At 33.8% G+C, this 25,204-nt stretch overlaps 1 protein-coding gene across 1 annotated transcript in view; it reads left to right on the plus strand.

Moving 5' to 3' along the window:
• LOC138333658 (uncharacterized) overlaps positions 1-19,118 on the plus strand; it is a 66,499-nt gene extending 47,381 nt beyond the window's left edge. Inside the window, exons 6-15 of the mRNA XM_069282163.1 lie at positions 676-756; positions 2,225-2,305; positions 2,623-2,796; positions 4,511-4,582; positions 4,960-4,986; positions 8,027-8,110; positions 8,704-8,772; positions 9,197-9,220; positions 11,781-11,882; positions 14,676-19,118. Coding sequence (XP_069138264.1) covers positions 676-756; positions 2,225-2,305; positions 2,623-2,796; positions 4,511-4,582; positions 4,960-4,986; positions 8,027-8,110; positions 8,704-8,772; positions 9,197-9,220; positions 11,781-11,882; positions 14,676-15,445 — 1,484 coding nt within the window. The 3' untranslated portion in view covers positions 15,446-19,118. The remainder of the gene's footprint in view (positions 1-675; positions 757-2,224; positions 2,306-2,622; positions 2,797-4,510; positions 4,583-4,959; positions 4,987-8,026; positions 8,111-8,703; positions 8,773-9,196; positions 9,221-11,780; positions 11,883-14,675) is intronic.
• Positions 19,119-25,204: the final 6,086 nt, after the last annotated feature.

Below are 25,204 nucleotides of genomic sequence, written 5' to 3' on the forward strand. Positions count from 1 at the left end.
AAAAGTATGTTAAATTGAAAATAACATACATAACTTGTGTTATGCGAGAACCACTCCTTACGCTTCCTTCACGTGCAACGTGCTGCTCTAGAAACGAAATGATCATATCTATTTGAAACGTTTATTAAATTGCAAATGCAATTGCAATGTCAATTTGATATATTTATTATGATTAAGGTATTCTGAGTCGACTGTTATTTCCATTCTTTCATTGAACCTAACATATAGCATCAATCTTGTGATTTATCTATCGGATGTGTCACTAGCGGAGAACGCAAGGCTCCGTTTAATTTAGAGATGCATTATTGACAAAATTTACAGTGACAGTGCCATATCCTCCCAAAACTAATATTGATATATATTACGTCAGGAGCGATTAACGTTTCCAGTCGTATACTTCAAAGAGATCGTAATTGACGCAAATAAGACACTGTATTACATTATTGCCTATCAATAGTTGGATAGTGTTTAATTTTCTTTTCTTAATTCCGAATGCTTATTACACATTTAAAGTCAATAAAGTCATATGGTATATCATGTCTAGGAAATAAAATGTTTTGCACTTGACACAAAAAATATAGATATACATGTATTTTACCGTGTGCTTTAAAATGTAAAGTTAATGATAAGTAGATAAGAAGATATAACATCGACAATTAATCTATGCTTTTACAGGACCTCGAGGAGAGAAGGGAAACGAAGGGGATGAAGGGGAAAGGGGTCTTCTTGGTTTTCCTGGGCTTAAGGGTGACAGGGGTAATAGTCGATGTTGTGTACATGTTTATATCTTTGTATGATTTTGTATGATTGGTTTGTGTATGTTTAAATGTTTAAGGTGATTGTTGCTTTTTTCTTTCTTTTTTTAAATATTTCATGACACATAATATAAATGTGAAAATATCTTTATACAAGTCATTACATTATATGTTCGCTTCAGTGAGATCACATTGTATAGAATTTCGAGCTACTGTATAACAATCATGGCTATATCGCAATCACCAAAAATCAAATTCATGAATTATGCGCTATTTATATTCATATTTGATAGTGTTGTGTTATGAAGACAAAAATTACAAATATTAAATAATATAAAAGTATATATATGCGTTTAAGGTATAAGGTTTGATTTGTGTTTATGTATTTTTGACGTCGTATGGTTTTGTTGTTTCGGTCGAGGTATTATATATATTCAATGCTATAAAACAATTACCGATTACTACTGTCACTGGTTTCATGTTGTTGTTTTTGTCCTTGTTTGTTTGCTTATCGTTGTTGTAGCTGTTATCATCCAAATCAAGACTTCTTATATTGAAAGTATTCGGCGATGTTCAAAACAAAACATTCAAGCAAAATCTTTTTCTGATATATCAATTAAAAATTATTTTCTGATATACCAATTATAAAGACATCTCTTATGAGAATTACTACTCACAAAGAAGATACCAAGCTGTTTACTGGTTATTTTCTCGTAAATGATACAGTAATGCTGAGACTTCACGGGACTTCGCTATTATCTCAAATATCTCATCCACGGAATATTGAAAAATTAGTCATTTAGACCTTGAAAGGCAGGCTTCTCGATACAAAATTGTAGACTTCAGTCAAACCTCAAAGTGTTCTGTTTATGTAAAACTTATGAGAAAACTTTTGATCTTTTTTTCTCTCAAGAAATCGGGGTCAGATCGGGAAAAAATTTAACCGTATTTTTTTTTTTCGTTTTCAGTTTAAATCATGAAAACGCTTACCCGCGTAAATAACGTTAACCGGATATACGATAGTATTGCACGATTATTGTTGCTTGTGTTGCTGTTGTTAAATTTATATGACTGGATTTGTGATTAAAAATCTAATGTTTTAGCACGACTTCTGTCATTTAAGCAGTATTCTAAATAGAATTTGCATGCATTGTTTTCAGGCGGGGTGAAAATAAAGTGTCAATAATGCGATAAAAATGAAATATCATCAAGCTATTTGTAATAGCTTCTATTAATTTCGTTATGATTTCTTCCAACCTCTGTGGGCGACGGATTTTGTTTGACGCATTTAAAGCTGATTTTGCTATCAAGGCAACATGCTTAATCAAAATTACCAAAAGTTAATGAGATTTCCATTCGTTGTACGGGTTTTTTACAAATTATTAATCCTATTTTGAAAATGTCCAGTTTTGGAAAATTTCGATGGTTTTTGATATAAATCATATTATGTTTCTTTTGTTGACTTTCAGGTGATGCTGGAATGAAAGGAGAAAAGGGAGAATTAGGTCCTAAAGGTCATTTAGGTCCGATGGGACCTCCGGGGCCAAGAGGTATGAAAAATAATTTGAAATGATATAGAACCAACAAGATTATCCAATTTCAACAGACATAAAAAAATCTTCTTTCACAATGGTATCATAAATGCTAAAAATCACTTAATTTTGTCTATATGACATTTCAGAATCATCCCTGCTCCAAGGTGAACTGGTTCAGTTTTAATCTGAGTCATCAATTAATATTTGATATTTAAAAAAAAAAACATATGCAATTGCAATAATTTTTTCATCCTTAACATATTATTACAACAATTTTCATGTTCAAATGGTACAGACATATACAATTATTTTACATCTAAAAACCTTCCAAGGATTCACAGGTAGCAAAGGCGAGGAGGGGCGAAGGGGACGAAAGGGAGCAAGGGGAGTAAATGGCAAAGCTGGACCACAAGGGAGACATGGAAGCCCTGGATTACCAGGAAAGAATGGACAGAAAGGAGAAAGAGGAGATAGGGGTATCCAAAGCAGCGGGAACAACTGTTTATGTATGTAAACAAAGAATAATAAGAACACGCCTTAGCACATGTCGAGGTGTAATGTTTGTATCTGATATATTGGGGAATAAATTTCGAAAACATGTACGTGTGACTATTGAAATAAAACATATAAATTATTATCATACACAAAGGAAAATGTATGACTTGCAAGATGCTGATATTGTTTGAATTTCATTGTTTACAGGAAAATTGTCTTGATTATTCCGTTTCACTGAAGCAAACATCATTCAACACAACGAAATAATCTGTCCACCTCTACATATAAAATGCTAACAATAGATGATTACAACTTAGACATACATTCTAAAATTTCAAATTATTTTTTTTTAAATGTGATTTGTATGATGTATTGAAACATTTGCTTTGGGATCAGATTTTTATGAAATATTTGTCTTTCTCCTATCTTATATGTTTTTATTCTATTTTACCACCACTTATAATAAAATAAAGTCATTGATCAATGTAATGTAACCGTATATAAATCAAAGATACATCTTCATAAGATGGAAAATTTTGTATATATCTTTCTGTAGAGTTAGCATTGTTCATATCACTGATAATAGAAACAGAACAATAATTATAATAATACAAACAATTATTTTACTATCAGAATGGACCGAAACTGATTTATACTTATATCCCAGGATTCTTTTTTTAATTGCTAGAAAGATATATGTATTATCTGAAATGTGCACATACTGTAATGGCGGAAATTTACACGAGGGAAAAATTTACGCTAATTAAGTGAACATTTCCCCGTGTGTTATATTATGTGCGGATATGAACTTTGTTGTTGAAAGTCTTAAATTGTATCTATCGCGGAAATAACAACATCTCAAAAATTAAATGCATGCAAATCACAAAATTAAGTACGTGCGGAAATATCCACGTGTACAGTTTATCATTTCATAATACAAATAATAATACAAAATTAATTGATAATAATACAAAATTGATTGATAATAATACAAAATTAATTGATAATAATACAAAATTAATTGATAATAATACAAAATTAATTGATAATAATACAAAATTAATTAATTATAATTCAATCACAAAGGAGAGAAGCGTTATCGTTTCTATTGTTACTTTGGATTGGCTGAAACAACGGCGTATTGCTTTCACATTAAAAGTCCTTCAATGAATTTAAAATGGCAAAGAAATTATCGATAGTAGATTGAATAATAATGGTCAGTTTAATTACACTCTATATATATACTCTATAGCTGTAATAATCCATATTGTCCAGCGAAGGGCGTACATTTTTGATTCGAATCATCGAGTGTCAGTTACCAATGATTCTATAGCAAATGGCCCATGAAACTTCGATATATAAAACTTCGATTCATACATGGGTTTGTTAGTAATGTTATATAGTGACGAAATTCGGGTCCAAGCAAAAAGTTCGATACAGCAAGAATTTGGATTTATCGGAGTTCGATTCAAAGAGTTTTGACTATATGTTATGGAAATGGAAATATTATGAATAACACAAAAATATTCCACTCTCGTCAAAAATATATTTAGTTTAAACTATATTTTTTTTGAAATAAAGAACACTATATTATAAAGAAAGGATCCAGAAAAAAATACAAAATAAAATACTTAATATTAATCTATTACCTTATCAAATTATTTGATTTTATCCTTACTTAAACTTAATGACAATTGTAATGATGACAACTATTACCTATTCCAGGTCCAAAGGGAGACAAAGGCGACAAAGGTGTGAGGGGACTCATTGGCTTCACTGGTTACAAGGGGGACAAAGGTTGGTGAATTTGTACTCTCGGCAAAAATCTGTTACGGATACTTACGAAGTTAGAAGGTGTTTGTACTTAGTGACAATACGATAATATTACAGCGATATGTAAGATAGTGATACTTTTTGCAGGAATTATAATATACAAAAAGTCTAGAAAGAGTATCATTTCTCAGACAGTTGATTATACTCATAACTGTTGATGATCAATCACAAAGCTTAACTCGTATATCATTATGAATTTTGTAATCGTATTGTTATGGACTACTCATTCTCTCTCATTCACAATCGTATTGGACAAATTTTAAACAAGTGAAAATCATATTATGTACACCTAAACTTGTCATCTTCCTTTGTGTGGATTAATTGTTTTACCTTCTTCTCAGGTAACAATGGAGAAAAGGGAGAAAAAGGTATGTTGTTTGGCTTTAACATTCCTCTAAATAGCGGGCGTAAAAACTAGACTATACTGAGGCACATATAATGGTTACACCATATAGTTAGTTATACTGCTGTGTTTATTGTGATAGAATTCGGGAACAAACATGTTTCTTCCCGAATTAAAATCTGCGATTTGGCGTAAAAGTACATATTATTTACTGCTATTATTATGTTAAAATTTAGTTATCGGAACATTCTCTTTTACAAATAAACCAGTTCTACACTGTGTTTTCAGCTCTATATTATGTGTAGTTATCATCAATATTAGAAGAGGGACTGAAACAGTCCCAACAGTTATTTGGCTGTGCGAAAATACCATCCCGCGAAATCTATCGGAAATACGTTATCGTTGAACTTGCATTAAACAAATTTTGATGAAAATTCAAAATCTGTATAAAATTATATACAGTCAAAAGATACCTTAAATGACAAAACAAATGATTATTTTAAGGTTTTGTGTCTATACTGTATGCCAATCGGATTACAACACAGTTCATTGCTTTCACTCATTTCCATAGAGGATCTAAAAACATCGCTTGTAGGAATCATTTTCTGACGACATTTTCGATTATCCAATCAAATTACCGCCTCCATATTCTTGACGGGGCGAAGGTGTTTGCAAACTGTCAGAATAATTTTTAGTCATTACGACCATAAATCACAACAAAGATCAATTGATTTAGCCAAATGTCGAAAATGCAGTTGAACTGAAGTGCAGGGAGTATAAAGGTAATCAGAACGTGACCTTTAACGGGATGTTGTCAGATCCTCTATCATTTGAATAAGATTGTATTGTATGTTTGCTTTTGTAATTCTTTTACATCCAGTGGAACCCCATTAACCTTCACAACTAGAAGACACTGTTTAATACAATGTAATGTGTTGGTATTGCTGATAAACTTTATTACATATTGAAGTAAACATATTTTGAAAACTTTGATATATCGAAATTTACCTTGGCGTTTTGTTGTTCATAAGATTTTACAATGGCTAGTTACACATCTTGAAATATAAGTTGCATATACATGTACAACTTATTTCCTAAGAAATACTTTAAAGTCCCAATTTGTTTTTATGAATGCTTTACAAACTAAACATCGATGATCCCTATGAATTTATCTTTACTTTGTTTTGTTTAAGTACGTACAGTTTTGACAAAAATGCATATCAAAAATATTCATACTCATATCAAATTATAATGTGACCCCGAAGATACAAAATACATTTGTATATCTTCTCTGAAAGCTTACGACTGAAATTGAATTGTCATACATACATATTTGGAGGGTTATGTTCTGTTGGTAATTACATGGAACCAGAATATGTTAATTTCATCATCAGGATACAAGAAGCAATCCTTCCTTTATCATACACAACAATTATATAATGCAATAAATTGAACTGCGACTAAAGTTGGCTTTGCTTTTCAATGGTTTCTATAAGAACATGCGTAGGGACGTTGACTGCCACATAATCGTTTCTGACCTACTCCAAGCGACCAACGCAGATCGAATCAAGTGCACAGAAGCCAGAAAGCAATAAGATTTATAGTGTAAACCAGCTTTCTTACGCTGATACTGAAGTTCGCGATTCAAACCAAGCACGCGAAAACTAACAATCATAGGTTTAAAATTTGAATTAATTTTCGTTTCAATATACATGATGTAGATATCAATAGCGGAGATACATTTCCGTGAATTTATTTCGCTCGCAAAAGTATATCGCACGCAAAAAAAATTTGGTTTGTAGTAACGAATAAGCTGGGTTTGGTGACACTGCTGTATGTCCCCAGGGTATTGTAAAGCTTGTCGTCTGACACTTGTATACGTGTAATCGTACTCAGTTACATCAGTACCGAGTACTTTTATATCATCTGTCCTTTCTTGTTGCGTTCATTGCTCGTTACCTGCATTGTTGGCACCTACATGATCGTGCGGGCCTAGAAGATTCCTTAAAGGTGTTTACGTTATTTTTATCAAGCTGTAACTACAACTGTGACTCCATATATTGTAGTACCTGTGTGTCTTTTACATATACTTAACGATACGTATTCTACTGTACTTCATATCTGATACATTTGTATTTATATTTATATTTGTATTATATTTAATAACGTTTTGAACATTTTTAAAAAATAAAATAAACAAACCATTGTAATAAGTAATATGTCGTCCACAAGAAAAATATATACTACCCGTGGAGTAATGTAGTCCCTACTAATACATCTACATAATTTACATCATTATGACCTGTATGTTTAGATACTTTGTATGTAGATTGTAATTGAACATCGATAACGTCTTAAAATACCACTGATACGTAGAATCTTGTCTCTTCCTGCCGTCAGTCTTGGTGACATTTATTGCATTATCTTAATTAGTCAAGTTGTCGGTTCTATCAAATTTTCAGTCTGTCACTCATGTCACGATTGTAGCTTTATTAAACTCAACGCCTTGACGAAGCGGACATTGTATAGGAAATAAACATTTCAACTTTAAACAAGCTTCTATCATAAAGGCGCTAGCACTTGCTTGACTTTTTAAGCACGTTTATTTGCATATTCTTGCGATACATTTGGTCCTATTGCTGCTGAAGGATGCAATGAAAGCGTCAAACTGATCACAAATCAACTTTTGCGAAACTGACCTTTTAGCGAATTAGAAACTTTTGTACTTTAGTTATTTTAATGAATCACATTAAGTGTTTTTCTCATCTTCAACAACATAAAAAATACATATTGGAATATTGATTATAATGTAAATCCCAACTTTAATTTGACAAGAAACCAGCTATTATTGTTTTGCTATGACAATATTTCGCGTCCCCATGCAAAGTTTAAAGTTACTTTTTATCTTCAGGTTGTCAATTACAAGCCATAAGTTGGTCTGTTAACTAGATCACACAATCGTTTGGATTTTTCATCTTTAATATAGATTATAAGAAATTATAATCGATATTCCGCTGATAAACGAAGCGATACCTCTCACATATTTTTGTTACGTCGTGTTTTAGGTTATGGGGAGAGGGGGTTTCCAGGGTTTCAAGGTATCCCGGGTCCTAAGGGAAGCAGAGGTGACAAAGGAGACAAAGGAGATGGTAAGTGGTTTTGCTTTTTAACATACTACGATCACTTCTGTGCATATTACATAGTTATCTACCTTTGACTGAAGGTACTAGCCGAGACGTCATATAATGTAACGTAACTTCATATTTTTTCGGGGATTTTTTGTGTGCGCAAACTAATAATGTAATGATAAATATTTACAATGAAAAATAAATAACGCATACAAAATGCAACGGCGGAATTAAATTTCTGACATCCAATAATGCTAATTTTAGAAGAAGAAAAAATCGTTATATGGGATGGCTGATTGTATATTAAGGAATAATTCAATTAAAAAGATTTGAATCGGTATGCCTCTTCATTCTTAACTTTTCAATATTTTAAAATTATACATATTAAAATCACTGTTATTAGATGGTGTCCGTAAAATAACTTAATTTAATAAGGGTCATCTTTCAATCTATTGATATAAATGCCTATAGATGGACCAAGGCCCTTTTGCGTTTTTTTATATATATTCAAATGTTCCTCTTGTTAAATTACATACTTTACTTATAATATGTTCTAAAGTATAGCCTATGCATAAAGAGCAACACTAGTTTTTCACATCTCAAACTTTTTGCAGTATTCTCTTCCGTAGCCATGGACAACTGGCGGATGGCTACCTCAGTGCCCTCTGTGACTTATAGGGGAGGTAAGCAATGTTTCGTTCAAAGTCAATTAACTGAGATGTGATGTTTGTGTCTAAGCTTGAAGCCATGTATCACGTGCTTGACATTGTATATGGTGGTTTTTGGTAAAATATTTCCGAAAATGATATATTAGTGTGGAGCATTTTGTTAAATAATTTCAAATAGCCCTTTTAAAGCTTACATGTGATGAAAATGTACTTCCACTTTTCTGTCAAAGATCACATGGCCAGGGTATTTTTCAGATTCTTTCCCACTTAGGTCTGTGTATACTGATGTAAAATTCAACTCAACGTTAAGCTATTACCATGTATAATCTGTAATATGTATTGAACAGAATCTGTGAGTTTTTATCATCGAATTACTGAGGAACTAACCTTCTATCAATACTATCATACAGTAATACTATTCATTTTTCTTTCTTTTCAGAGAGAACTCCGTCATCAACTAAAGGTAAAGTTGAGGAGGCGATGTTTTATTTCAATATATCAAGAACCTTAGAGATTTCATGCACTATACACATTCACAACGTCAGTAGTAGTAATGAAAAAGAATTTTTTTTGCATTGGCATATAACATCAAACTAAACAAATAACAACATACTGCAAATAAAACAACATATTTCATATTATAGGTTAACAAGGTTAACTTGGCCCATTCAGCAATTTCCATGTACATAATGTTATTCCTGTATTATTTGAATGCAAAACACCTGGCTCCGATTTCTCGAAACAAAAATGCAGTTTTTCTTCTTATTGTAACTTATAGTTTACTTATTACATTTATTTCAAGACATCTGGGCCAGGGGTGATTCAAAGAAATGAAAAATGAAAATTCTTTGATCTGATGATATCGTTATAAAAAGAATTTAATAGGATTTTCTATAAATGGCATATTCAAAATGAGGGATAAATAATTCTAAAAATTATCACGAGATGAGAAACCTCTTTGATCTTGAGTTAACTTTAAGAACGTCATTTAACTACATGCAATAAGGATTGTCTACAAAGTACACCTTCTACATGTGGGGTAACTAATGCGCGAAATCAACACGATAAAAGTACATATATTTCAGCTAATCACTGTTTCGTTTTTCAAACACGAATCTACTGGAACTCATCACATATACTACTGTTATTAATGACTGCTATTCTTTTTGTAAAGACAGACTTTAACGCCAGATCTCTTAATCACTTTATGTTGCCAAATTAGCGTCGTCTTAAATATAACGAATTATGGTAGGAAGTCATCTATTTCTGAAGCATAATAGAGCACTCTTGTCACGCTTTTTGTTATCCGGGGCGCACAGAGTGCTGATGAACTCTGTACAGATGTCGCGTTTTCAACGCTTCTACCATATACATATCGAGGTGTGATACATGTACAATAGCATGTCCATCATTGCATTACGATTTTCCTGGTAAAACAGGACCAAGTATTGAAATGCTTCATCACAGGGAAAAATACTCATTTTTGTCGATCTCCATTTAAAGATTGATGATATGAAATGCTTCTTTTATTGCTTATGTTTAAGCGGAGGTGCCATTTTGTTATGCCATCGGTTGTTTGCCGTAGATTTAGTATGAGAAACTGAATTCTGGTGATATATATATATACCAATCTATTTATGAGTAATCGTAATTAGTGTGTATATATAAATATCACTTAATTCAACAAATATGTAGACTTTCGGAAGATTTACGAGCCTTCTCTCTGCCCATATAGAGGTAATAAATTGTCATGTGTTTGATTGTGATCAGTTTGACGCTTCCTAATTCAATATGGGTCTTTATAGTTATAGGTTAATGTGAAATTACTAATAGTGTGTTGATAGCAAAATCAATTTGATTAAAGTACAGATCTTCACTATTATTCCATTCTATAGCGGATCTGACATCATCCCTTGAGGGGTCATGTGCTGGTGAATTTTATACTACATGTACTTCAGATAAAATGCATTTTCTACACCTAGCAACATTCGTTTGAAAACGTCATTTCGTCCTAATATGCATATACATTTAGCATTGTTGTATTATTTGTGCGAGATGACTACATAAACGAAAATAATTCTGACAGCCCTTGCAAACTACATCGTCCTCTGAAATTCAATTCCAAGATTCTGGAAGCAGCAATTTGATTGACCAAGTCGAAAGGTAACCAGAACATGACTCTTTATAGGTGGATGTAATACTACTTTGATTAGGAATCAGGATTTTATTCGTACATATACATGTTTGTACATGATGAAACAACAACAACACAGAATGTTAGGAAAGGAATTATATGGCTTAATTTCAAGTGTGACTTATTATTTTTAACGCCGGCATATTTTCAAGATACATTTGTCTGTAATGCAAGGCTTACTTTCAAGACCGGCTTATTTTCGATTCAGGCTTATTATCGAGAATTTAGGGTATTTTTGCAAATAAATTTGAAAAAAATTAAAGTTAAGAAATAAATATGGTAAATAAGTTATTCCTTATAGCTTTTCTTTTCACTAATTGGAATAATATATCGAGTCCCAAATTATCACTTCGCTGCTGTATGTGTTTTTACGTTCCAATATTGCCGCAGAAATTTTTAATAGACTTGAGGCGTATGTAAAATTATTAGACAAAAACAAAAGAAATTGTTATATAACAGTTTCTGGTTCACAAGGGATCTTTCTAGACACAATAACTTTGGAATTCCACACATTGCTTTATATATAAGAAAAATAATGCACGAAAACGTCAACCTTAGCTTCGACAAGATTTTTCATCGATGCAATAGGAAACGCCCATTATTTCCATAGTCGTATGTTGCTTTTGTAACAGACATATAAATTGATATAAAACAATTGACGTGAAAACTAATCTTCATCAAATTCTTAACATTATCAGATTTGTTCCTCAGTTTTCGTATATATATTTAACGTCATGACCATTGTCACGAATTGTGATGATATGGCGGCATGTCGGTCTGTGGTAGTGATGTAATGCCTCCATTATTGTTATCTTATTACATATGGTAGAATTAACAACAATAACAACCAGTACCGTGACCACGCCCACAACGACCACGCCCCCTACAACGACAACAACGGCACCGCCCACCCTGGCGCCAAGACGGCGAGGTTGTATAATAAACATGCATTGTAGTCCCCTCCAAATGCATGTGGAACAGAATTATCAATGCCAGATCATCTGTAGAGTATATAACGAAGCATTCTTACTTGCCAAAACAGAAACACCAGACGAATACCTTTTTTGAAATTGACAATTACATATATCGCTATACGATATATGCCTTAAATATAATATTACGCAATTTCGAAACATTATCTGCTAGACTTCTGAACTGCGCTGAATTGGTTTTGTTTTATAGAGTGCGTTGTCATCGATAAATAGATAAAAATGCACATCTCTAGATTTTGAACCAGCTTGAAACGTCTTTGTACACAATTATTAACATTACATGATTTATGTTTTGGCGTTTTAAGAATGCTACGTTATCATTACGTCTAGAGATATATAAAATAACTACATCTACGTATAAAACATATGAATGCTAACACATTAACCGTTCCATTGCGTCCTAACCATTTCAGGCTCCCCATGGAGTCAAACCGGTGCCCACTCGTCTGCCTTCCATATGACGTCATCACAGGGAGTTACCTTCCTGTCCTGGGTGATATTTACAGTCAGCCAGCTAGTCAGCCATTGTATGTTAAAGTATCTTAACAAGTATCTATGTCGTGAATCAATATATCTGTTTTCTTTTTGTCCATTTTCCAAGTTCGGGCACATTCGTTTTGTTAATACGTTTATCGAGCTTTTGTTCTTTTTGTTGTGTGTATAGGTAAATACAGCAAAACACTTATAACGAGCACGTTTAAAACGAATTCATGATTAAAACGTAGTAATTTTCATTACCCTGTGAAAAATCCTATAAGATATTTTTATAACAAAATGATTTCGTCGGCCCTCAGAAGTTTGTTATAACCATGTTTTACTGTAATCATAATATTATTACATAGCTTATTTACCTGTATGCATGTAATGTATTTGCACTTGACTGTGTAGACTTTTTATTTATTATGTAGTTGCATGCTTTTGGGAAAATAACTCTACAGCGCTTAATTCGTCACATACAATAGAACAGTTTGTACTGTAAACCAACTTGTTATCGAATAGAATTATTAAAATAAATCATAGAGAACATTTAACTTTTTCAATTGGAATTTAGTTAAAGTGTTTCAGGCACAGTTACACTTTAGAACTTGTATAACTACAACCTATACGTGCATATTGCAATAGACACATACGTTGGTCTGCAGTACAGCATTGTCAACTTATTATTTCTCTTGTAATATATACAATGTTGTCAACATAAAAAAGTAGCTTGTGCATGTAAGAAAACTACGAAATGTATTTGAAGTTTTACTTCATTTCTCTTAAAATAACATGGTTTTTGTTTTAATTTTGCTCATTAGCTTTCTTAGCAATTTTACTCTACCAAGTGTTGTCCATGTATTTATAAGGAAGTTGTATTCGTCATTGAAGTTATGTATGCATGGAGAACATCTCAATCGGAAGAGTAATTGAAATCTATTCATGGCTATCTAAGCATGCAATCTGTTTAGTTTAATCAAGAAGCAAATGAAAAATCAATTTTCTGTTTTGTTAGTTGAACCAGATCAATCATGTAACTGGAGTATGATCCATGTTTAGTAGTCATCCGCCTCCAAAATATGCTTGTCATGAACAGGCACAGAGAGTCATCTCAGCGAAAATCGAAACAATCTGCATTTTATTACATTGACTTAGTTTCTTGGTTAACTACCGTCGCGGTGTCCTTGAGTTTCGTGCGCATATAATCATTTAACAACCTTTCTGTTTCGCCATAACGTCAGTTCTAATTTTCAGTATCCCAGTAACAACGCAGGTATTATTGGTATCATAAGAGGGCTATTTCACGCTATTGTTTTCTGGAGGTTAACGGTGGCACGTCTTTAAGACGAAAACAATGAAGTATATTACTACTATAGACGAAATAGTCTCTTTCGATTTGCTTCATTTTTCATTTTTTCATTGTTCCAAACATTGATTCTATTCTTTTACAGGAAACATTGGTTAATTAGTTAACTAATAAGCACCTTGTTTAAGTTGTCTATGTAAAGACATTAGCTGCTCGCATCTACCGCTGTTATATCTTATACTAATTGCATGTTTAACGAATGTATGCATACATACCTTTCGTTTTCAGGATGTCCTTTAAAATATATTATGATTTTTTTAAACGGTATAACTGGCATAGGATGAGCAATCAAAACGATATGTTTTAATACGAAAATATTTTTAGCTACATAGCTTTTTATTATTTAATTCATCCATTCACATCACGATACAGATGCTATTGTCAACTAATGCAAACACTATTAGCAAATAAGAAACAATTTTGTGTAAATATTTCCAGAATGAAATAAAGATCAACTCCAAAAACGTTAACCGATAAATTAGTTATAAATTAGAAACTAACACCATGTAAACTACATTTGTATTCTTGCTTATTGAAAAAAACTGAATATTTGACAAGTTACAAGTTCCATAACATGCAGTGTTTTTTGTTTGTTTTAATATTAATATTTCAACACATATTAGGTATTCCGTGTATAGGTTATCTACAATTTAGTACCTTTCATTACCATGTCGATAACGTTGTATTATTGAGTAAAATATAATTGATAAAAACGATGTCTGTAATTTTGACAATTATTTTCAATATCATAAATTGCGTGTTAACAAAAGAAAATGGTACCTGGATCAAACATATTCATTTTTCTTCATTAGACTTGCAATAATATATCACTAACTTGTTTTTAAATCATTTATTCAAATAATTTTACTTTTCGTATTTATCTTTCTAGAATGCAGAATAAAGATGGTCGGGATCCCCCTACTCCTGCGTCGTATGGGACCTGCATCCGGGGCCTGGATGACTGACCCGGATGGTTCGTCTAAACGTTGGGTGACGAATAACGAGTATGCTAAAATACTGTACGAGTACCGATCTGGAGGTACATTTAAGCTGGATCGAGTAAGCAACACATATGATCTTTCCTATTTCCATTACTATGGATACGATCACGTTGTCAGAAATGGATCATTTTACTACCAATGGGCTGGTAAGAGTATCGTAGTGAAATACGACCTAAAGGATGCGATTGTATCTAGCGCATTGGAAATAGATGGCGCTTCATACAATGACAGCAAATACCTGTACAAAAACGGAAGTTCTTACTTTGATATCGAGTATGACGAGAATGGACTTTGGGTAATATATCGTAAAACTGCTGACGAAAAGAACATCTATGTTGTCAAGTTAAATCCAAACACGATGGAGGAAATTAGGACATGGACAATCAATATTCGTCCTGGAGTTTACGGAAATGGTATCATCGCTTGTGGAGTTCTGTATCTGGTCCGGGATACGTTTAACGTTCAAACACGTATCGACTTTGCTTATGATCTGTATAAAGATGAGGCTTTACCTCTTATAAATGACATTATATTTCGAAACCCTTTTCGTGCGAATAGCATGGTGTCATATGTGCCAAACTTGAGTCACCCTACGGACAGTAGGATCAACAGTTGGGATAACGGAAGACAATTATCTTTTCAGATTCTATTTGTCTAGCGAGAAAAGGGATAGGAAACCTCGAACGGATTTCTATGTCCGCTAAGAAGTATTTCTTGGCTATGTACATTATACAACACAATCTTGTTTCTATTCTTTAAACCGCGCCATATATCCCAAATATTCTGAACGGAGTGCATGATTTTTAATTTGTTATTTTATTGGGAACCAAATATTTCTGAGCTGTTTTTTGCAAAATGTATGTATTTTAAAAATGCAAATGATAGTGGCCGACTTATTCATATTATATTGTATTTCACTTTTTTTCTTTCTATTTGATTGTTATGTCAATCAGATATAAGAATGAATAATGTTTAGAAATAGAATATACTTCGACAGCGGTCGCTCAATATGCTTTCAGTCTGTCGAAGAGGTATATTTTTGCTTTGTTCAAAATTGTTAATCTAACGTGCCATCTTCTATCATAATCCTATAGATATTGAATACCCATATTTATGTACATTTGTACATTTTAACATTATTGAATGGAAATGAATATGTTGATTTTTTTTTTATTTTTTATTTTTATTTTTAAAAGTCATTCTTTTAAAAGGTTCTTATTTGAAATGAAATAACTAAATCGTTTTATATCGATGTAAATAACATGAAATGTATCAAATTGCTATCCACTCAAATATAAAATATCAGGTTTGCGGAATTTAAACATTGTGATACCACATGTCCTAATATTAATCAGCTATCAGCAAACTATTAAATAGTATGAAATCAATAATCAGAAAAGAAAATACATTTGTTGTGAAAATGATAATAATATATCTAACTATTTACCTGGTAAACTAATTTGAGTTGCATGCAAATATATCATTCTATATTATCGTTATTTATCGTTGTATATTAATCAATAATTATTGGATGGATGCATTCATCACCGTCAACCAAACATTGATAGCGAATGGTCCACTACGGATAAAGCGTGAAAGAGGAGACACGTGATTTTTATTTCAAAACCTAGAGAATATATTTGATATATTATATTCTCGATAACTGATAATGAAATTTTATTATGTGTATGTTATATAGATATCGTCAAAGAAATTGTCAAAAGCAAATGCGCATCACTTCGCTTTTTTCTTACTGAAATACCACTTTTCATCTGGGTTTCTATTTACATGATTCACATGCTCCGTGCGTACGGTATCGGGTTCATACCAGATGTTAAGAGACAAATCAGTTGTAAGAATAAACACCTCCCTTCTCTTCTTTCACTACTCTTCTCAAGGCTGCACCCCGCTTCGTAAGTGAGGTAACTGAGGCGGGTGCCACCGTCGTAGAGACGCGCTATGGTTCAGTACCAATCTAATACAACTGGTAAAAATCTGAAACAAGGCACGGTGTAGCTAACCTTCTGGTGTGAATGACGGATACGACTTACGAGGGTATCAAGAGATGTGTTTGTGTGGATTGTCATATGATATTTGCGCGAGTATGGATGTAGGGTAATCGATCTGCATAGGTAAATTAGTCCATCAGATAACGTCACTTTGTAAACTCATGGTATTTTGTTAAAGACTACAAAATATATTAGAAAATTAATCTTTAATTTCTTGTGAAAATGCTTTATAATTTACCTACGCAAGTAAGTCAGGTATTATTACTGTTTTACATGTGTAAGCGAATAAAAATGCCGTTGTCAACATACAATTATTACAGGTATAATATACTTTTTAGTGGGTACTTTTTATCGATGAATGGAATGATTGTGAAACTATATCTTATGTTAACAAAACATGTAAACCACAATGTTTTCGCATGTTTGTAAGTTTCCCCGAATATAGTGGCAATAGAAACTCGCGAAAGTTAACAGCAGGCATAGTTTTAATAAAATTTGCAGTATTCCTAAATCGCAAAAATTCAAACGTCTTAAAGAAGTATCCACGATAATAAACTGGTTTACATTATATGATTTACAAAGCGATTTTGGTTTGTTGCTCATTCTGTCGTTACATATTAGAGTTACCTCCCATGTCGTAAGGTTTCAATTACGACGCCATTATTTTGTGAGTGAAAAGTATGACGTAACACCCGCAAACATATGATGTCACAATCAAAATCTACTTGCAAGCGAGGTAACTATGTAATACGCAAATTCACATTAGTTTGAGTCTTCGATGAAAGCTTATATTTACATTAACATAAACAAATGTATACTTATAATCCGTTTAGGAATTATGTCGGAATATGGTTCTTATATGATAGCCAAGGGTTACGATCAGTCTATTTAAAAGCGAATAGGCGAGTTATAGTAGATCTTGACTATGGGAGTACTGTTGTTATTCACAAATGCCAATATCAGAATCAGCTTTTGCTATGCTACATGTTTGATATAAGAAAATGCATTGAATATTACATGTGTCGAGTGAAATTGTATCAATAAGTTTATTTGTTCAGGGTATGTGACTCAATGGTACGTTAGTGAGAGCGTTACGTTACCTTCAATTGTAATGCAAAACGTTTCTAGATAGTGATGTAAACTTGGTAGAGAAGATAATGTAAGCAACATCTGTTTTTAGTTTCTTTCCTATTTTTGATGATAGCTTTTACTTTATTTCGCGTGATGATTACTTTTCATGTGTTTTTTCATGACATTGAATTAATCCCTAATTCCTTTTTAGTTTATTACCGATTTACTCTTATGGTTGTTTGATAAATAAACACTAAAGCCTATGATCTCAATACCTGGTCACGAAGATAATTTTAGACAAATCAATTATCCAGAGTAAATAACTGAATCATGGAATGCCAGAAAGATATTTGGTTTGCTATTCCGTCTGCATGAATGTTAATCCTATTTATTCATTTTTTTGCGTATTAAGAGTCATCGATGGGATGGTATCGATTCTTCTGTCATTATTTATATCTTTTTAGCGAAATTAACGTCATTTCTCTTTTAAATATGACGTTATATTCATATGACGTTATATTCGCAAACACATGACGACACAATCGATACCATTCTGCAAAGATGGAATAGACGGGTTTAAAATTAATGCAGGAATGAATTAAAACATAATGTAATTGCATTAGGAATTATAAAACATTGCAAGATTCATATGCGAACAATATGAGACGTAGAAATGTTGAATTTTGATATGACAAAAACAAAAGATTTTAGAAGATATCTGCAGCAGGTTTAAATTAGGTCACTTGCAGGCGATCAGGTTATATCGGAAATAACATAACAGTTGATAGTTTCTAGATAATTTGTTCCATATTGCAGGAATATATTTGCAAAAAACATTGGACTCGCAGCGTAGTTTTGGCGCCTGACTAAAATGATACCACTTTACATATACATTAATTTCTTTGTCTTTAACCAGTTGTACTAGGTTTTATTTATCTTAAATATGTCATGGCATAATAATTAAGACATATAGAGTATATCACTCAATCCACAATTTTGTAAATTGTTTTTTCTATGTGTTTGTCACCAACTCTGCCTCCAGAATGGCGGTACATATCTTTAATGTTGATTTGTTTTCGATACTTTGGCACAACAATCGTTACGTCGTGTTACCAGAAACTTTGCTTTGTATGACAGAGATTGAAAGTTGATTTGGGAGAAATCTTTATTTCTATATACTGTAAATATACGTTGAAGAAACAGTGCGTTTCTTTTACATTTTAGAATAACAATAAAATATTTTTGTACTCATTTTTGTTAAGATTTTTTTAATTATTTGTGATAAAACACAAGCTTGAATGACAATTATACATATATAAAAACCCCGTGAAAATGTCCCCAACCATGGAATATGCATATAAAGAAAAAAAAGCAAATAAAATCAATAGATAAGTTTTATCCCCCGCCCAACTTCGTCTGTCCGTCCATCCGTACGAATGGTTTCCGGAGCATAATTCTAAAACCAGTAGAGATATTTCCACGAAACTTCATATACACATTGGTCTTATGGTCTAGTAGTGCCTTTTGCTATTTTTAGGTTTACATTTTTTGCATTTTTTCTGTAACCATGGTTTGCTGAAAATATCATATTTTTGTACCAGTTTTCCGGAGCATAACTCTAAACAGAAGAGATATTTCCACGAAACTTCATAGACACATAGTCTAGTAGTGCCTTTTGCTATTTTAAGGTTTCACTGTTTGTACTTTTTTCTGTAACCATGGAAACATTGCTGAAATGCAGATTTTTGGTAAGAATCGTTTTCGGAGCACAACTCTAAAACCAGCGGAGATATTTCCATGAAACTTCATAGACACATTGGTCTTATGGTCTAGTAGTGCCTTTTGCTATTTTTACGTTTTCACTTTTTGTACTTTTTTCTGTAACCATGGAAACATTGCTGAAAATGGCAGATTTTTGTGTAAGAATCGTTTCCGGAGCACAACTCTAAAACCAGCAGAGATATTTCCATGAAACTTCATAGACACATTCTTTTTTGCACTTTTTCCGTTACCATGGAAACATTGGTGAAAATATCATGGTAAATGGTAAATGTTACTTTGCAAAACTCCACCCATCTCTGTGTATATAGTCTAAAATAAATGTCAAGGCTGTATACCTGATTCAACAATTGCAGCCCCGCTCTACTTGAATTATACTCCATCTTTCTGTAGCTCAACTTTTTCCTGGTTTTTTTTCATACACATAAGTCTCCACAATCAAACTTACTTCAGCTTTGATATCTTCATTGGTGGGGGATCTGAATGACTATGTCCTTGTTATATAATTAAATTCTTGACATTTGCAATATAAAATGTGACTTCTTGAAGGCGTTTATATGATAAAAGAATATGCGGAGATTATGCGGATTATTTACATTTTTAAATTAACTTTCTAGTTTTACTGAGACTGAATTTATCAAGCCGACTTGATTGATATCGGAATAACTCCAGAGCGTGACTATTATGACGTCAACTCATCACCGTCAAAGTGTCTGTTTCATTATAAAGAGTGAATTAACGCCATAAAACTTTTTTTTAAAATAAACATCCATCTTGATCTGACGTCAATGGTTAGCATATATATCAAAACAGACAATCATTTCGTATTAAAATCTACAACTACTATTTGCAACACACAAAAAAATCATACACTTGTGAAGATTTAATGAGACATTTAGTACAAATGGATTTAAATAGAAATAAGACGAAATTGTCCAAATGCTTTATATGTAATTATACCACAACACATCGTGTAAATTCCACTGTCATGCTTTTGTATAAAATGCTGAGAGACGGATAAATAAATTTAATTTTACATAAGTGGAATAACACCTGTCATTCTTTTGAGATTTCAAACTTTGTCCAGAACTACTTTTTTGTTCATTGTCACGGCATAAATTGTGAAAGTCATCAATAGTCGAATGACGTTATGTTGCTGTACTCCGATCGCTGCCTGAAGAACAAACTGCTCTTGAATCCGGATGTGTGACGGCGTCAAATGTTTCATGTTCTCCAATTCGTACCATAAACTGGCGGCTCAATATTCAAAATTGGCTTTTGTTTAGTGGTATATCTTACCGTACGACGACCCTGGGGTGAATTCGGTAGAATTAACGCACCTAGGCCAGACTTGGTTACAAGGGTTTGGTGATTATTTGCGGAAAGTATCGTTCATTTTTGCAGATGATTTAATTGTGGAAGGAGCAGGTCACACAACTCGTTGGTGTAATATTTGGAATGAATTTCACACTCGTAATTTATCTTTTAAAGACCATGTCATTTCGAACCTTTAAAAATAATAGTATGGAATACATTCCATATCCAACATAATCCAACTAGTTTGTGTAACCTCTGTTTTAACAATCTGATTAATCTGATTAATATCCATATTATCACTCCAATTCTTAACAAGATCTGACAGCATCTCATATGAGGTCACGTTCCGGTGACCTTTGATGTGGTCCCTATAAAATACATTTGAATTAAAGGTTAGTTATGAGATTAAGGAAGTGTCAATCATTATAATACTCAGTATTATATAATCATATATAAAAACGTACATAATACAGTATTCATTCTAGTTCTGTCACCAATCTTATGCTAACTCACAATAAACTTCGATAATAATATCAGATATCTACATTTCAACATGATATGGTGTAAAAGATCAGTTGTACCTTTTAGATATTTAAAAAAATATCACATTAAGGTATTCATAGACAAATATATCCGTGAACCTTTGAACGCATGCGATGATATCACAGATATTGGATGACAACATAGCTCTGCAGAATGTTATTCATATATATCTTCAACATCATTGACATAATATACACGGTCAATATTCTTTAATATAATGCAAAGCTGTAGGGACAGACTAATTAGTACTTAACACACAGTTCCAATCCGTATTTACAACACCTGAAACATTCACAGCCCAACAGTTTAATACTAGATGTGCTATGCCTCTTGACCACCCTTTTCCACCTATGCCTGATATAGTCATACATGAAAATGGCATTTTAAAACTACTAAAAGGACTAGACCCCCAGAAAGCTGCAGGGCCCGATGACCTAAGACCTAGGGTATTGAAAGAACTTGCAGATGAAGTAGCCCAAATACTATCCTTGATTTTCAACAAATCCATTAAAACAGGCCTAGTCCCCAATGATTGGAAACTGGCTAACATATCACCAATCTACAAAAAAGGACAGAAATCCAACCCTGAAAATTATCGGCCCATATCACGTACCTGCATCTGTAGTAAAATAATGGAACACATTGTAGTCTCTAACATCATGACACATGCTGACACAAATAATATCCTTTACCCGCTTCAACATGGCTTTCGCAAATCTCGTTCATGCGAAAGTCAGTTGATAGAATTTATCGATGATATATCAAGAAACCGTGATGAGGGAAATCAGACTGATATCCTCATTATGGACTTCGCCAAGGCTTTTGACAAGGTCACTCACTCCCTCCTCATCCATTAATTAAATCACTATGGGATAAGAGGAAACGTTGTCACCTGGATAGAGAATTCATTCTTGGTAGAAAGCAGCTGGTTATGGTTGAGGGGGAGGTGTCTGATTATGTCAAAGTCCACTCCGGTGTGCCCCAGGGATCGGTCCTCGGACCTAGTTTATTTCTTTACTACATAAACGACATCCCTGTCGGCCTAAACTCCACCATCCGTCTGTTTGCAGACGATACTATTGCCTACTTAGTTGTCAAGTCTGACAGTGATGCTGAAACTTTACAGCAAGACTTGGACAAATTCTCGCTTTGGGAAGATGTCCTTCCATCGGAAGATGTCCTTCCATCCTAGCAAGTGCAACGTTTTGTCTGTACACAGAGGGAAATCTCCAATCAAACATAATTACATTCTCCATGGACACACATTAGAACACGTAGATCAAGCCAAGTACCTGGGCATAACAATACAATCAAACTTTAAATGGGACTCACACATAAACAAGAGATCCCAGAGGGATCTTGGCGCCCACCAAAAATTGATCTATGTCTGACAAATGAAAGAGGGATCTTTTCTCTGCTTTTCAAACTTACACTTCTTTTTTCTGCTTTTCTAACTTTAAACTATCAAAATCCAAGATGGTGGTCGAAAAATGCAATAGGCAGAACTAGGGTCCTAGAGGAACCTACATATGATATTTGAGAACAATCCCTTCAATACTTTCTGAGAAATAGCGGTAACAAACTTTAACTATCAAAATCCAAGATGGCTACCGGTCGGCCATTTTGTTGACCGATCAGTCCCAAAATGCAATATGCACTACTAGGGTCCTAGGGGAACCTACATATGAAATTTGAGAAAGATCCCTTCAGTGCTTTCTGAGAAATAGCGGTAACAAACTTTAACTATCAAAATCCAAGATGGCTACCTGGCGGCCATCTTGTTGACTGATCAATCCCAAAATGCAATATGCACTACTAGGGTCCTAGGGGAACCTACATATGAAATTTGAGAACAATCCCTTCAATACTTTCTGAGAAATAGCGGTAACAAACTTTAACTATCAAAATCCAAGATGGCTGTTGATCGGCCATCTTGTTGACCAATCAGTCCCAAAATGTAATATGCAGAACTAGGAACCTACATATGAAATTTGAGAACAATCCCTTCAATACTTTCTGAGAAATAGCGGTAACAAACTTTAACTATCAAAATCCAAGATGGCTGTTGGTCGGCCATCTTGTTGACCGATCAGTCCAAATATGCAATATGCACAACTGGGGTCCTAGGGGAATCTACATATGAAATTTGAGAAAGATCCCTTCATTACTTTCTGAGAATTAGCGGTAACAAACTTTAACTATCAAAATCCAAGATGGCGGCTGGTCGGCCATTTTGTTGACCGATCAGTCCCAAAATGCAATATGCACAACTAGGGTCCTACGGGAACCTACATATGAAATTTGAGAAAGATCCCTTCAGTACTTTATGAGAAATAGCGGTAACAAACTTTAACTATCAAAATCCAAGATGGCTGCCTGGCGGCCATCTTGTTGACCGATCAGTCCCAAAATACAATATACACAACTAGGGTCCTAGGGGAACCTACATATGAAATTTGAGAAAGATCCCTTCAGTGCTTTCTGAGAAATAGCGGTAACAAACTTTAACTATCAAAATCCAAGATGGCGGCTGGTTGGCTATCTTGTTGACCGATCAGTCCCAAAATGCAATATGCACTACTAGGGTCCTAGGGGAACCTACATATGAAATTTGAGAAAGATCCCTTCAGTACTTTCTGAGAATTAGCCGTAACAAGAATTGTTAACGGACGGACGGACGGACGGACGGACGGACGGACGGAAGGACGGACGGACGGAAGGACGGACGGACGACGGACCACGGACGAACGGGAACCTACATATGAAATTTGAGAAAGATTCCTTCAATACTTTATGAGAAATAGCGGTAACAAACTTTAACTATCAAAATCCAAGATGGCTGCCTGGCGGCCATCTTGTTGACCGATCAGTCCCAAAATGCAATATGCAGTACTAGGGTCCTAGGGGAACCTACATATGGAATTTGAGAAAGATCCCTTCAGTGCTTTCTGAGAAATAGCGGTAACAAACTTTAACTATCAAAATCCAAGATGGCTACCTGGCGGCCATCTTGTTGACCGATCAGTCCCAAAATGCAATATGCACTACTAGCGTCCTAGGGGAACCTACATATGAAATTTGAGAAAGATCCCTTCAGTACTTTCTGAGAATTAGCCGTAACAAACTTTAACTATCAAAATCCAAGATGGCGGCTGGTCGGCCATCTTGTTGACCGATCAGTCCCAAAATGCAATATGCACAACTAGGGTCCTAGGGGAACCTACATATGAAATTTGAGAAAGATCCCTTCAGTACTTTTAGAGAAATAGCGGTAACAAGAATTGTTAACGGACGGACGGACGGACGGACGGAAGGACGGACGGACCACGGACCACGGACGAAAGGCGATTTGAATAGCCCACCATCTGATGACGGTGGGCTAAAAACATCACTACAAAAGCCAATTCCACACTGGGCTTCTTACGAAGAAACATCGAAATAGGTTCAGCATCAGTTAAGTCCCAGGCATTCAAATCACTAGTCCGTCCATCCCTAGAATATGCCTGTATAGTATGGGACCCTTACACCCAGGAAAACACAGAAAAAATTGAAATAGTACAACATAGGGCTGCACGTTATGTATTAAACAAGAACATCTACATACATAGAACATCTAGCGTAACTGATATGCTGAAAGATCTTAAATGGCGTCCTCTTGCTGAAAGACGCAGAGAGTCCAGGCTCATCATGATGTACAA

The sequence above is a fragment of the Argopecten irradians genome, chromosome 10, assembly GCF_041381155.1.
Source record: "Argopecten irradians isolate NY chromosome 10, Ai_NY, whole genome shotgun sequence".
NCBI classification, from domain to species: Eukaryota; Metazoa; Mollusca; class Bivalvia; order Pectinida; family Pectinidae; genus Argopecten; species Argopecten irradians.